Below are 15,579 nucleotides of genomic sequence, written 5' to 3'. Positions count from 1 at the left end.
CCTTTGAAAAATTCAATTTTTACTTATTAGGGCTACAAGTAATTTGCCAATTGCTTCTACTAGTGCCTTCCAAATTCAGATAATATTTAGACTGTAAAGTACTGAGAATTCTATTTCAGAATACCTTTGAACCTCAGTTTGAATTTATTTATATGCCATTATATTTAATAAAATATATAAACTTTCAAATATATCATGGGATCTTTGTTAAGAAGATGTCCTGACAGTTTGCAGCAATCCAACCAGTACACAAGTAAATAATTCAGCAGTATTCATTTAGAGAAGAAACTTCTTTATATACAATAATATAAACCATGATGCTTCATGCAATACCTGCATGGATATTGCATGAAGCAATACCCATGCAGCTCTTGCAACATGCTAGCAAGTACAAGAACAAGAAGAAGAAGCAATCAGAACCACCAGAACTCACCAAAGCTCTATATTTATACAGACCAGTTAGCCTAGGCTGGCCTAGACTACAAGCCGTCTGACATGGCTCACAGTAGGTGCTGTTTCGTAGTCACCAAACCGTTCCCATTAGCTGACTTGTTATGACTATCCCAGCTCATAATCTCTTATATACTGACATATCCCTCATTAATTTTAATATTATAGTGAGGAATCCTTAGTAAATGCACTTAGTTCTGCACTCAGAATGTGCCTGGCCTTTTGTAAATATCTTGTGCATTGTCTTGTCAGGTCTTTAACAAGTTGTTGTAGGCTGTAACACAGATCCAGACTTCCATAGCACTCCAACTATGGTTCCTATCCAGTATTTGTCTAGCTCAAAATTAATATTCTGAATTTATCATGATGTAATTTAACTCCTCAGCACAGGTAGAAATAACCATTTTGATTTTACTTTTAGTCACAGATTAATAATGCCATTCTGCTTATTTTTTTCATTCTCATCATTGTTTTAAAACTAAAACATTCTAACCTTCAGATCCTAAGTTGTTTAAATCTTACTGGTCTCATTTTGTTTTTAACAGATCAGTCTCTCGTCCCATTCAGGGATGCCAAAGCAAGTCAGAATCAAAACTTCCCAATCTATGGGAGATGTAAACACTGCCTACCAGCCACTTGAAACCCGAAGCAGACACCTGTCCATCAGTGAGTGTATTAATCTTCCACTGTATTAGTGACCATAAATAATAATGAGCTCTTTTGATTTGTGGCTTGTTATCTTCATGTTCTGTTATTAGCTACCCAAAATGTATCTAGCTCCTAGAGTCTAGACAATCCTTAATTTTTCCCTTATGCTATAAACTCTATCTTTCTTTTTTCACTCTATATATACATGCACTCTTTCCTCCTTCACATCTCTACTATTAATAGTTATGTGAACTAAAAATTATGGCCTTGCAGCCATTTCCATCCATATCCATTCTGAACCACATCCATAAATTTTTTTTAAAAAAAGGATAACTCCTTTCCTTGCCGTCTGTTTCCTTTCCAGTTGCTGTTCTATTCATAACTTCCTGTCTTCCAGTGCTAGCTGTATGAATTTTATTTAATTTTATATGATATCATATCTCTCATCCATAGCCTATGCACAAAAATATAAAGCAATTAAATCATTAATTGTAATGCCATTTGAAGAGCATTCAGTTAGATGTCAGCATTTGCACAGAACCTGTGGAGATACCTGGAGTGTTGTCTTGCCCTGTTATTTGGGAATAGTAGCAGTTTCAACCTATTGAACCTGAGGAAATGGATAGGGCTCTTATGTCTATGAACTTGGCCATTGCTTTTAAGATTTATACTCGTCTTTGCTGACTATGACTGCCTTGGAAGTGACAAGTAAGTAGGTTGTTGTTGATGAATTCATTGTTGAAGAATGGAGTTGTTCCTCTGTTTCTTAAAGGTTTTTCTTGTAATTTTTATTTGCATATTTTCCCTTTTTCCATTTATAAAGTCACATCACTCTGCATTGTCAGAGGGCTTGCTTAAATTATCATCAAATGAATCACACATACAGAATCTTGTAAATGTCTCTCTTATTGTAAGATCTATTGTTCAAGCTTGTTTGAAATGCATCAGCAAAATGTATCACTTTCTTTTCCGGTGTCCTTTATCTTCTGCAGCCATTTAATAAGCATAATTAAATCTTCAGGTTCTCAGAATACAGGTCGAAGTTCACCCCCACCAGGTTACGTCCCAGAGAGACAGCAGCGAATTGCTCGCCAGGGGTCCTATACCAGCATAAACAGTGAAGGAGAATTTATACCGGAGACCAATGAACAAAGTGTAAGTCGAAGTTCAAAGAATTTATCAATATAAAAATATTTATACGATATATACTTATCAATACAAAAAGTGAGATTAAAATATGTTTAAAAATACATCTTGCAATGTCTGTTAATTTCCTCAACTGAGCTTCTTGTATGCTACCTAGCAAATTATCTTACATTCAAACAGATCAAAACAAACCAGTAATCTTTCTTCCTCCATATTATATTGCCACTCATGCCAATTAGCAACAATGAGCTTCTCTTATTTTGCATCAAGGATGTACTTCTTTCTTTATACCAGTGGCTACATTTGGTAGTAGGTTGGGAGTCCATTTCAGAAAGTGGACTGAATTTGGATTAAAATTAGATTGGATTTGGTTACTTAAATGCAATTAAGGTGAGTATGTCCTGGATATTTACTATTTCCCTGCTTTTGGTACAGTAATATAATTCAGCATCAACTTTGAAAAGTGTTTGGAAACTACAGTCAAAGGCCTTGGGCTTCAGAGGAAACATTTTCTTATGTGGTGATGATGCCAAATCTCAAACATGGGACCTTCTGCATGTTATATAATTATCTTACTAGAGAGCTTCAGGCCGTACCCAACATGTTTAATGTTTTCATGTGTATATATGTATATGTAAACCTGCATTTTATATAGTACTAACTTTTTTTAACAATATTCTTTAATCTTAGCTTCAGGAATTGATTCTTTGTTTCCTCATAGAAATGTTGACATGCTGAGGACCATTTGTATATTGAAAGTTGGGATGGGGGTATTGGTTATATACATCTAGGAAATTCATTAGGGAGGTCCTGCCAAACTCCAGTTTCTTCTGTTTTCTCCTTAAGCCAAGTGATCAGTATTATCAATTAGAGGTAAGAACCAACATAGTTTTCACAATTACCTGTAATGGGAAAATCTCACTCTATATTTGATAACAAAATTCAAGATTCCCTTCATCCTTCTGGATGACATGCCAAAAATCTTCCCATACTAAAATTCAGTGATCTGGTTTTTTGTTTCTCCCTGTGATCCTGGTCGATATGGTTGGAAGGGATGGACTGCATTGCTATCAGGAAGAAGAAAATCCCTAGGTTTCTGAAGTTCACTGTCATTTAGAACCTGACGGTATTACACAGCATTGTTAGGAGAGAAATTCTCTCGCATTGCTAGGAGATACATTACTTCAAGGTTGTTGAGAGACAGCGTAAGCCACTAATCTCCTTTCTTCTTTCCATCAGTTCAGTATTTCTGCTCAAGATGTTAGAAGGGAAGAAGAAACCTAGTCCTCCTCCTCTTCCTTTCTCTTAGCACCATTGACTGGAAAAATGTGTATATGTAGAAGAAATGGATGGGAATGCATAAGTGTGCCTCCCCCTGGAACCAGTGTAAAAACATTTTGACTGGGGTATCAAATTGGTTGCTACTTACAGGCTATAGTTTTTCTTATGGTGATATATAATAGATGGAAATACTATCAACTGAGCACATGCCTGATTCTAAAAAAAAGTCCCACATAATTAATCTTTGTCAGTTTTAATGAAATTAACTTAAAAACTCTGAATTCAATTTTGTATTCTGTCCTTCCAGCCCTCGGCTAAATTTAACTGAGCTTTTGTAATCTTCTGTTCTAGATGTTGGATCCCTTAAGCAGTGCTGAAAACTCCCTATCTGGTAGTTGTCAGTCCTTGAGCCAGCCAGGAGAAAGGTACTGACAGCAAGAACTGTTGATAGGAATTCTGTAGTAATTTCTCCATTACTTTAAATACTAAACTATTAATATTTAACTATATTGCCTATATAGTTAGGCTGAAAATATAGAGGGGGGAAATAAGATAGAACATAATAAATAAACATATCATAAGCAGACTTTTGAATTATTATGTTTATTTTCCTACATAATTACACAATAGTTATATATTGTTTTGTCTGTAAAATTTAAAAAATGTAAAATGTAACAAGAACATCACACACACAGAGAATACTTTGGAAGTCATGCCTTTATAACATGTAAGACTGTGTTCTTCTATTCTACTTTTCAAAATAGCCTTTCGTTCCGAAAATCCTGCATGTCCAGAGCCCAGAGCTTTCCAGATAATAGGCAAGATTTCTCAGGTGAGATATTATCTACACTGATAGTTGCTGGCAAATAAAAGGAACAAGCGAACTTTTCAGTAGTGTGTTTATTGCATTTGTTTTTTGCTAAGCAATATTCAAATGTACAGTTAGTACGTTTCCATCAGATGTTAACAACCATCTGTAATAGGATAACAGAGATAGTTGAAAAACTAAATCATGCCTGTATGTCTGATTCCTTTTTTACTGTAACAGATTGAATCTAGTGATTAAGAACCATTTTGGTCTAGTGGTTAATATACCAGACTAGAAAGTGAGAAATCTTTTAAGTTTTTTTTTTTAAGGGAGGTGTTTAAAAAGAGACTGGACAGCCTTTGTCTGAAATAAAATGGGGTCTCCTGCTTGAGCAGGGGGCTGGACTAGAAGACCTCCAAGGCCCCTTCCAACTTTTTTATTCTGTTTATTCTGACCTTCAAGTCCCACTTTAGCCATGAAAGCCAGGTGGGTGACTATGGGCATTGGATCAGTCACTCTCTGAGCAGGGTTGTTATTGTTGTGGAGAAAATAGGAGGAAGAAAGTGTGTTGGATAGAGTTCATTGCCTGGATGGATGGATGGGTAGATGGGTAGATGTGTGAAGCCTGAACTGCCCAGTGCCAGGCCTCCCACTTCACCTCCCATAAACCTCCTTTGGAGGCCTTCTTCCCATGGTAAAGTCAGTGGTTTCTCTTTTTTTTTCTCTTCATACCACCTGTGGCAAAATATATGTTTTTTGAAATTACCTCTGTGTGGGTGCATGTGTAATAGTGTAATTTTTGCTTCTTTATTGTAGATCGTGAGAATCAAATCTTTGATAAAGCTGAGAAAAGTGGGACTTACCCTCGGCGTTACCATGTCTCTATGCAGTATAAAGATTACAATGATGGTGGGTGTGCAGTCGCTTTTTAAACTTATTAATAGGATTACTATTTCACAACACATTGTAAGAGTTTTCTGCTTCATCAGTTGCCAACCCCTTTTCTCCCCTCATCTTTTTTTAAATAGCTTGAAAATAGGAGGAGGAGGAGGAGGAGGCAGCAGAGGAAAATGTACCAGCAAAACAAATTTGTGTCCTTGTTTTTACTTCATTAAATTTACTAAAAAAGAGAGAGACAGAAAGAGAGAGTTAGGAAAGGAGGACTGTGTTAATTCGAGATGTGGCACTCCTGACTGTTCCAGAGTTATAAGGGGTTGAAAAAAATACCTTATAAGCAACCTCTTTTTGCTATCTCTAAAACAGTGCTTATATTTGTAATGTATTGGGCAATTAAAAATTGATTCATAGATGATTCTGTGAGGAAACCCATTTTTAGCAGCAAAAAGACTTTGGTTTTCCTCTCCTTCTCTCCTTTACCTGCCAATATATATGGCACATTGTTCAGATTAGCATAAGATTAGTCTGCATACTCTTAAAGTAGATTTGTTCAGTGTGTGTTCATTTTTATTCTTCCTTGCAGAGAAAATAATCACATTTGATTTCTTGTACATTTCATTGAACTTCCGAAAGTTCAATGTTTCATTGAACTTTCAGATGTTAATCCCACCTTTGCTTTGTTGAATTAAGTCATTTGAGTGAAGTATTTAGCTTGTTTTCATGGTAGATCTTAACTATGCAGGCCGTAGAACATTTCCTCGCATTCGACGCCAACAGGGCAACCTCTTCACACTGGTACCATCAAGCCGTTCCTTAAGCACGAATGGGGAGAACCTTGGTCTGACGGTTCAGTATCTAGACACCTGTTGTCGTATGTGGAGTGCTGACAGTGAGAATGCACTCACTGTGCAGGAGAGGAACATCCCAACTAAATGTAAGTTGAGGCTTCCAAATTCAGGAATATTTATTAATTCTTTCAAAACGGACCATATTAAATATTTGGCATTAATGAACTATTAGGATTACCATCGAATGCTATGTCGCTTGCAATAATAGATGGGATTTTTTTAACAGAGCGAATAAAACACATAATAGAAGCTGCTCTACAGGTATACGATCTGGAAGAAAATAGAGAAATCCTCTTTTTTAACTTTTACAATGGAAATTTTGTATTATTAGAAAAGCAACATTTGTGTGAGGTGCTTTCTCTTTTGGAATAATGGATAGAAAGCTTTTTATGGAAAGGCTATGTTCATTAAAATTATATACTTTTGTTACTTGCTATGTGTTCTGTAGACTGAGAATGGAGAGTTTATTTCAACCATATTCCAGTGTGGGAAGGGGTTTTGAATAGCTAGGATAAAAAAAAATGTAAGGGTATTCCCTAAATAAATAGAACATTTGCCCAAATGCATTTATAACAGATAACAGATAATCAGGGTTGGAAGGGATTGTGTAGATCATCTAGTCCAACCCACTGCCCAACCAGGAGACCCTACACCATTTCTGACAGATGGAGTCCAATCTCTTCTTGAAAGTCTCAAGTGATGGCGCTCTCACAACTTCCAAAGGCAAGCTGTTCCATTGGTTGATTGTTCTCACTGTCAGAAAGTTTCTCCTTATTTCTTGGTTAAATCTCTCTTTGTTCAGTTTCCATCCATTATTCCTTGTCTGGCCTTCGGGTGCTTTAGAAAATAGCTTGACCCCTTCCTCCCTGTGGCAGCCCCTCAAATATTGGAACACTGCTACCATGTCTCTCCTGGTCCTTCTCTTTACTAGACTAGCCATGCCCAGTTCCTGTAACCGTTCTTCGTATGTTTTAGTCTCCAGTACCCTAATCATCCTGATTGCTCTTCTCTGCACTTTTTCTAGAGTCTCAACATCTTTTTTATAGTGTGGTGACCAAAAATGGATGCAGTACTCTAGGTGTGGTCTTACTAAGGCTTTATAGAGTGGCATTAGTACCTCACTTGATCTTGATTATATCCCTCTGTTAATGCAATTTAGGATTGCGTTAGTATTTTTGGCGGCGGCTGTACAATGCTGGCTCATATTTGGCTGGTTGTCCACTAAGATTCCAATCCTAAACTTGTCTGGGAGTAAATTTCATGAATTAAATTAGATTGGGCATTTCTGTTGCAGTAAACAATTATTTATAACTTATAAAATAACTTAACCTCAATCTGATACTTTCCAGATGTGGTGGATTATAATTCTCATTTTTGCAGTCACTGGCTGCGGATAGTGAAGGTTATTCTTCAGTGTATTTGGAATTCAATTTTGCAGTTGTTTTTCAATGCACCAAATTTCAGTAAGGTTAAATAAATTGCACAATTATTTACGTGAGCATTATAAAAATAGCTTTAAATTTGATAAAGAAATATTGCTAGATTTCAGTACTTTGCAAACTTTCAATTATTTCCAAGGGGAAATTTTGGAAGTTTACCTATGTGGATAAGTTTGTTTCTGTCTTTCTTGTTCATAATTAAGATCAGAATTTTCCTCTTTTTTTTCTAAGCAATCAAGAATGGCAGCTTAGTCGACCTTAGAAGCTTCTTTAAAGGCTACTGGTAATCATTAACAAGAGTGCCAAGATAGATCATCATTGATACGGTGTAACTGGTCTTTGGGGATGTTGGAATAGAAAATTTGTCAAATGCTGATGTGACTGTGTTCCTTGGAAGTAGCAAGTATCAATTAACTGCAGCATTATTTTAAGTTATGTATTTGCATGTCACAGTTTTCAGCTGAGATATTAGACTTTTGTAATTTACATATGGGAAACATTTTTATCTTTCTTACTACTATAGCAATTAAATTATCTGATATAAATCAGTATTGTTTATGCCATGGTTAGGATAGAATTATAATTGGAAAATGACTTGTATTTGACAGCTCCAAGTGCTCCAGTCAACTGGCGACGCGGGAAACTCCTAGGACAAGGTGCCTTTGGCCGGGTATACCTATGCTATGATGTAGATACAGGCAGAGAACTTGCAGCTAAACAGGTCCAGTTTGACCCAGACAGTCCCGAAACAAGCAAGGTATTTCCGTAGCTACTGATGTTAAAATGCCTCTGTATTCCTCAGTTTCCACTTTCCTGATCTATAATGGCAAACTTTGCAATCCAAGGGTGCAATTACTCATGGCACAATTAAGGCATTTACTTAGCATTTTTTAAATCAAATTTCTGGTTCGAATTACTGGCTTCTTAGTTCTCCTATCTGCCTCTCTTAGCAATGGCATTTAATCCTTTTTTCTCCTTGTACTTACTGATGCATTGAGAGCAGAATAAAACAATGCTGCAGTGTTGCTTAAGAGTTTGTGAACTCTCTCTGAATTTTCAATATTTCTGCATAAATATGAGCTAAAACGCAACTTATGAGTCATCCAAGTGGTAAAACTAGATGAAGAGAACCCAATTAAACGAATGAATCAAAACATGATATTTTTTCATGTATTTATTGAGGCAAATTATCCAAAACCGCGTATTTGAGGAGGGAAGGGGGTTCAAAATTAAAAAGGGTTCACAAACTTTTAAGCCCCACTTGCACGTTGACTTGCATCTGATTATTGTGTTCTAACCCCAGGCCTCCTGTGGTTAGAGAGATAGAGACAAGGTAACAGTTTGCTTAGGAAAGAAATGCAATACAAAGTGTAAGGAGATTTGTAGGTTTTTTCTCTTTTAAATTTTTTATTAGTTATCAAAATAACTAATAAATACAAAATACCCTAAAAATGAAAATAATGGAAAAGTAAATGAAGAAAAGGGGAAGAGAAAATGGAAGTCTAGGATAAAAGATGCAATAGAATAAGAGAACATATAGCCTCAACTTTTTGTTTTTTCATAGCAACATCCACTAGCCATTTCTATAACAAAAATCTGTCTAATCAGCAAAACCCAAAGTCGAAGTTTCAATTTTTTTTCCATCTCAAGCACAAAGTGTAGAAGTGGTTTCCAGGAGGAAACAAAGTTAGCTGTGTTTTTTTTTTCTTTAATTAAAGCAGTCAATTTAGCCATCTCTGTTAACTCCATCAGCTTTTGCAACCAGTCATCCATTATAGGAATCAAAGTATCTTTCCATCTTTGTGCATAGGTCATTCTTTTTTTTTTTATAAAATTTTTATTGATTTTTAAAAACAAACATAAACAAACAAAACATAAAACTGCTTTTGAAAGCAGCTTGATCCCAGGTTACATCTCTTCATACAGATACAAATTCAAATTCATGTTCATTTTATATACCATTCCATATCTTATTACCATTCTACATTTTCTATATAGCTTCTCCCCTCTTTTAACTTTCTTAATTTTATTTTATTTATTTCATCTTAATTCAGATCATTATACTTATATTCTTTGTCTGTCCTGTTTCCAGCTGTCTATTATCTTTTCTCATTATACAAAATTTCTCCTGTAATCACTGATTGGAGTATGACGCCTTTATATCTTTCCCCTAAATTTATAACACTTAGTATAATACATAACTTCCATTCGGATTCTGCTTAGTACATTCTAAAGTTACACACTATATTTTAAAAAGAGAAAAAATTATAAATATATAATTAAAACAACAATCCATACCAATTCAAATCTATTGTTAGTATTAGTATTCATTTAAATCTTAAACATTTTACACATTACTTTTCAAATAAGTATCATACTTCTATGGGAACACTTATAAACTTTCCATAGTTACTCCCCCCCCCCTTCAGTCATATTTTAAAACATTATATCATTAAAATGTTCCCATTCCTTCCTAGTTCAATTCTCTCATTTATTTCATTTCATTTATTTTGTTCACAAAAGTTTCACTGAATTACACTATTTTATCCCATTTTTTAATCATATGTTGTTTCCAATTTTCTAACATTATTTCTATTACAAATATAACAATACAATCTTATGTACCTTTGCAGAATCACTTTTTCAGTTAAATTTTTACCCATTATCTCTAAATAAGTCCTGTTTCTTTACATCTTGCTCCACACCTTTGTAGCTTCTCTTCCCTTCCTTCCTCCCTTGCTTCTTCTCTCTGCCCTTTTTACCCCCTTGTCTCTCCACCTCCATTTCCCTCTTCTGTGTTCCACTTTTCTGTTGCTTTCTAACATATCCACTTTTCACCTTATTTTTCCCTTTTTTGGTTGTTTTTTTGGGTCTTAAAGTCTCCATTCTCTTTTCCCCCTTCTTTCCTAAGTAAAGTTACTTGTTTGTCAAAGATGGCTTCTTCTTTGTCCCAATCTTCTTGTTGTGCAGTCTTTTCTTGTAGTTTCTCATAGGTACAAATCGCCATTTCTAAGAATTGAAAAACGGAGCCAAGAGAGCCCTTCCCTTCTTGTTCTTCTTCTTTATATTTTTTAAATTCCATTTTCAGTTCATCCACAAGTGATGCCATTGTAAAAAAAAATTCCAACAACCACCCAAGTGTTTTTAGTCATTCAAATATAATTTCCAAAAGTCCCAAAGTCACCAAGCAATCAAAATATACACAAGCTGTTTCTTTTAACACTTTCTTCTTTTTTCACTTTCTCTTCATGGGGTTACTATTTAGTTACAAAGTTCCAGTTAAGATGTATCTTTTAGAAGTCTTGTTAGAATTTAATCAGATTCTTTTAAATTCCAGGCAGTCTCCTCCTTTCAAATCCTACTCTTATTCTTTTCCTCTCCCTTCCCACTTACAGCAAAAAAAAATTTTTTTTAATATTCAGAAATCCTTATTGTCCCCTTGACATTTAATTATCCAGTTTAATTACCTCTTGATGGCAAAGTGGGTTTTTCCGATTTCTCATTCATCTCTGTTCGCTGTCAACGTAAGGAAGGAGAGTGAAAGAAAAAAAACTTTCCCTTTTCACTTTCATTCGCTGCTTCCGAATCTTCTTTGGGAGCGATGTATCTTTTTTAAAATTTAAATTCCAGGATACCTTGGTTGTTGCTTCTTATCCCGGTCAGCCAAAACTTTCACTTCTTAACTTCCTCCTGCACTTTCTTTTCCGGATGAGAGCTTCTTTGAGGCGGCCATTTCTGACCGCCACTCGTTCGCCTTTGGGAAAGGGAGTTTAGCCAGCTGGGGAGGAAAGATGCGGCTTTCCTCGACCCTGCTGGGATCTCCCCCCTCTTTGCCACCTGTACGGGGTGGCTTAGCCCCGAAGCCAGACTGGCTCGGGACGCTCCAGCGGCGAGGCCAGGCAGAAACCGCGCACGATCGGGGATTCCTGCCTGCCGCCGAAGCCCTGCAAACCGGAACCGTGCATAGGTCATTCTTGTTGCTATCAGCATCTATAACATTAAAGTTCCATCCCCGCCCCCTTTGTCCATTAAGCTTAAGAGAAAAGCCTCTGGCTTTACCTTTATGTTCACTTTAAGTATTAAGATGTGAATCGTACTGTAATATATCTTTGCTTTGTCTCAGACCCACCATAGAAGTTCCTTCTTTACATTTACATTTGAAATACCTATGTACCTATATAAATTTTGACAATTTATTCAGTGTTAAATACCAGTGGTATTTAATCATTTTATTTAAAAAAAACTTTAAAATTATAATTTAATGTAAATTTTAAAACCTTTCTCCATATATTTTCCAATTGTTCAAACATTATATTCAAAAAATGCCCATTCAATCCTACAATGTTTCATGTAGTCATTCCAATTTCAATAACAGTTTATAAACATTAGTAGTTATGTGCTCATCATTACCACATAGTAGTTTCCAATTTATTTTTCGCGAAGGCAAATCCATAACTTTTAAAATCTAATTTAAACCTTTCTTGAATTGTAAATATGTAAACCAATGACAGACAAATTTGTTGTAGCTTTTAATCCATGCTTTGATGGTGACTTGGTAGTCTCCACAAAAATAATAATTTAATGTCTTTATCTCTTGCAGGTCTGTTTTCTTTGCTTGATCTTATTTAAAGCAACCTTGCTCCAGGGCTGAACAGTGTAGCTATAGAGAGGGTAACATTTTTATACTGGCATATCTAACCAGTATAAACATGATGTTGAGATCTAGGATTATGATTTATTATACCCAGAGAAGCCAGCATCATAGTTCTATCTTTATGATAAAGTGTGTGGTTATAAATCCTGATTTATTGGGCACAATACTATATACTAGACTCATATATAGAGATGGCAGAAAAACAGGAGAGAAAAGCTTGCATGTATCCGATAACATTCTGATTTATTAAGACATAAACAGTATTTTCAATAAGGTACCCACACAACCGTTATGTCCTAAAGATTTTTCTTTATTTATTCAACTTTATTAAGTTTCAAAGAGACATAAAATACAAAAGAAAAAGAAAAATTGAGGGGAGGAAGGAACACAAAACTGTCCCTAAAGATTTTTCTGAAGTTTAGGGTATTTCTAAAATGAAATCTAAGAATTTCTAAATTTCATTCTGCCTTGTGGTGATATTGTTAATGCCTACTGTTAGTATAGTATAAACTTTCATTAGAATGTAATGTTCCTCCATTTTTAAAATGAAAACTTATCTGCAGAGAAATAATTGGGTTGTAATTTTTTTACTAGTAGGCTTGATAGAATCTGAAAACAGCAAACACATCACAAAAAAGTACTCCAACATCTGTCTATCACACACATATATATAGTCATTAGTCATTAATGTCTACTGCTTCTTAAATATCAGCTACAACACATTTGCATAAAGTGAGTAAATTGTATTTTGTGAACTTTCAGGCTTAATTGATTGACTGAAAAATCTATGTAGTTTAGCAATTGGATAGTGTGAATCAGCATGGGAATAGATGAATGACATCTTATGCCATTCAGAAATTAGAATGCAAAGTTTAATGTTGCAGCAACTACCTAAAAATTACCACTTTTGCAGTTATATTATAGACTCTCCTCTTTGTGGAATTGGATTTAAGGTTTTATGTCAGATATGTCAGTTATTGTCCTTTAAAAATAGCAATATTATTATATTTAATTTCAAATGTGTAGGAGTGTGGAGAGAGAAGATGAAGTCTCATGACCCATCATTTATTAGGTTAGGTTGCCTAAATTTTACCTCCACTAAAAAGTGGCATTTATGTGGAGGTCACTGTCCTATGTCTTTCTCAAGGTAATCTGGCAATTCTTATGCCTGTAGGAAGTGAGTGCATTGGAATGTGAGATTCAGCTACTGAAGAACCTTCAGCATGAGCGGATTGTTCAGTATTATGGATGTTTAAGAGACCGAGCAGAAAAGACCCTGAGCATTTTCATGGAGTACATGCCAGGGGTAAGAGTTCTATGGATTCTTTAGAAAGTGGTTTTAATCCATCTCAGATTTAAGTAGGATACAGAGTTCGTTACTTTTTAATTCCCTTCAATTTTGTTAGAAAGCCAGTTTTGTGTAATGATGAAAGGCACCTGGCTAGAAACCTGGAAACCTGTCTTATGCTCCAAGGCAACTGGTGACTTTGAGCCAGTCATTCTCTGTCCTGAGAAAAAGGCAACAGCAAACCACAGCCAAAAAAAACCTTGCTAAGAGCAGTAGATGAACTAGGTACCAGGTAGTCACTAGGAATCAAAACTGACTTGGAGGCACAAATATATAGATGTAAATATATATATTTATATATACATTTCCTGCTTTTCCTGTGAAGGGTTCTGTCAAAGATCAGCTGAAAGCCTATGGTGCACTAACGGAAAATGTTACTCGAAAATACACTCGGCAGATTCTTGAAGGAGTCTGTTATCTTCACAGCAACATGATTGTACACAGAGATATTAAAGGTAAGAGATTCACCAAAATCCACCTGGGTTCATGTGTTCTATTATGCTTATTTATGTCATAGATGAAAGGAAATATCTCTTATCTATGGTAAATATTAGCTATGTGTTTTCAAGGTAGCATTCGTATCAGTATCCTAACACTGTTCAATAAATGAACAAATGCTATTAACAATAGATTAGATGGTATTGAATTCATGTGCGTATAATTCTCTCCAAAATGTATTTACTGGTATACTTAAAAAGTCATGAATTGGCATTACAAAATAACTTGGTTTTACTTATGGGGAAAACAACAACTATATTTTTTGCGGCACTTTAATCACATTGAGAAATGACAAATTGAAGACATGTTGACTAGATCAAGGAACAGTGCAAACATGGTGACAAGATCTGAAAATAGAATTATGAATGCAATAAGGAATGAAACTTATCTTTTCCTCTTGTACGTTTATTAGTCAAAATCCTCCATTCTTTACACAGTCACTATTCTTTGTTTCTAAAAGTATACTTTGCAGTGAATAGTGTCTAAAGGACAAGAAATAACATAACATATTGTTTTCACTTGGAAAACTACAGGAGGCATTATTTTTCATGCTATAATCTCAAACTAGATTTGGGGTTATTAAAAATGTCAGCTTTAAAGTGTAACAAGTACATCTCTTGATATATTTTACTCATCTGACATTTTAATTTTTTTTTTTAGAGGATAGGAACATAGTTACGGTTGGAAAATGAAAGTGGTTGACAATTGCACTCTTGGGGCGGGGGGGGGACAAAACCAAGCTGGAGCATTGGCAAGGAGCATGTGGAAGAGGGAAAGGGGTCTAAAGAATATGGTAGAGAACATCTCATCAGCTTTCTTTAGTGTTTTGGGACTGGCTACAATAGTCACTGCAGCTATTTTATGATTAGCTAAGTTAAACCTTTGGAAAGACATTTTGTTAAAGTAAAAACCAACATTTAAGGATTAAATATTTCCACTAATTTAAAAAGATTGGTTATGCAGTGTGATGTTCTGTGAGTCACAGTATGCAGTAATGGACTGAGAAAATGATGGTTTGGATGTATCTTTAAAAAGAAAACTCTTCATCTTTAGAATTTAAGATTGCAAGGTGGCTCAGTGACATGATAATTTGTGAGCAGCTCAAGTCATTTTAAACAAGGTTCTAGCTGTGAAGGTTTATAAATCTATACTTAAGAGTTGTATGCTTGAACAGCTTCTACTTCTTCTTCTCCTCCTCCTCCTCCGTCTCTACACCCACTTCAACCCAGGAGCCAATATTCTCAGAGATTCTGTGGGCAACGTGAAGCTTGGAGACTTCGGGGCTAGCAAGCGGCTGCAGACAATCTGCATGTCTGGCACTGGCATCCGCTCTGTCACGGGCACTCCTTACTGGATGAGTCCGGAAGTGATCAGTGGAGAGGGCTATGGAAGAAAAGCTGACATCTGGTGAGAAATAGCTTTGTGCAGCTTGTTTAATGTAAAGGATTACCTTTCTAGAAAAGGAATTTTTCTGCCACAATATTTCTGAACCAGTTAGCATTTTATTAATCTTTTTTTCCTGTGAACTATAATAAGTTCACCAGGCTAATTTATTGTTCCCC

General features: G+C 35.4%; 2 protein-coding genes across 7 annotated transcripts in view; one reads left to right on the top strand and one right to left on the bottom strand.

Moving 5' to 3' along the window:
- MAP3K3 (mitogen-activated protein kinase kinase kinase 3) overlaps positions 1-15,579 on the top strand; it is a 55,262-nt gene that overhangs the window by 26,670 nt on the left and 13,013 nt on the right. For 5 of the 6 annotated variants that reach the window (XM_026679847.2, XM_087946429.1, XM_087946430.1 and 2 more), the window contains exons 7-16: positions 996-1,116; positions 2,120-2,253; positions 3,877-3,950; positions 4,290-4,357; positions 5,150-5,242; positions 5,973-6,164; positions 8,126-8,274; positions 13,346-13,477; positions 13,845-13,974; positions 15,247-15,424. In XM_026679847.2, the coding sequence (XP_026535632.1) occupies positions 996-1,116; positions 2,120-2,253; positions 3,877-3,950; positions 4,290-4,357; positions 5,150-5,242; positions 5,973-6,164; positions 8,126-8,274; positions 13,346-13,477; positions 13,845-13,974; positions 15,247-15,424 (1,271 nt within the window). The remainder of the gene's footprint in view (positions 1-995; positions 1,117-2,119; positions 2,254-3,876; positions 3,951-4,289; positions 4,358-5,149; positions 5,243-5,972; positions 6,165-8,125; positions 8,275-13,345; positions 13,478-13,844; positions 13,975-15,246; positions 15,425-15,579) is intronic. The other variant, XM_087946432.1, reaches the window with a different exon arrangement.
- The window catches only part of LIMD2 (LIM domain containing 2), a 50,665-nt gene continuing 43,784 nt past the window's right edge, over positions 8,699-15,579 (bottom strand). The window contains exon 6 of the mRNA XM_087946433.1: positions 8,699-8,825. Within this exon, the coding sequence (XP_087802559.1) occupies positions 8,758-8,825 (68 nt within the window). The 3' untranslated portion in view covers positions 8,699-8,757. The remainder of the gene's footprint in view (positions 8,826-15,579) is intronic.

The sequence above is a fragment of the Notechis scutatus genome, chromosome Z, assembly GCF_049901735.1.
Source record: "Notechis scutatus isolate UNSWTSFEM ecotype Mainland chromosome Z, rNotScu1.2, whole genome shotgun sequence".
NCBI classification, from domain to species: Eukaryota; Metazoa; Chordata; class Lepidosauria; order Squamata; family Elapidae; genus Notechis; species Notechis scutatus.
This window is presented reverse-complemented; position numbering and strand designations above follow the sequence as displayed.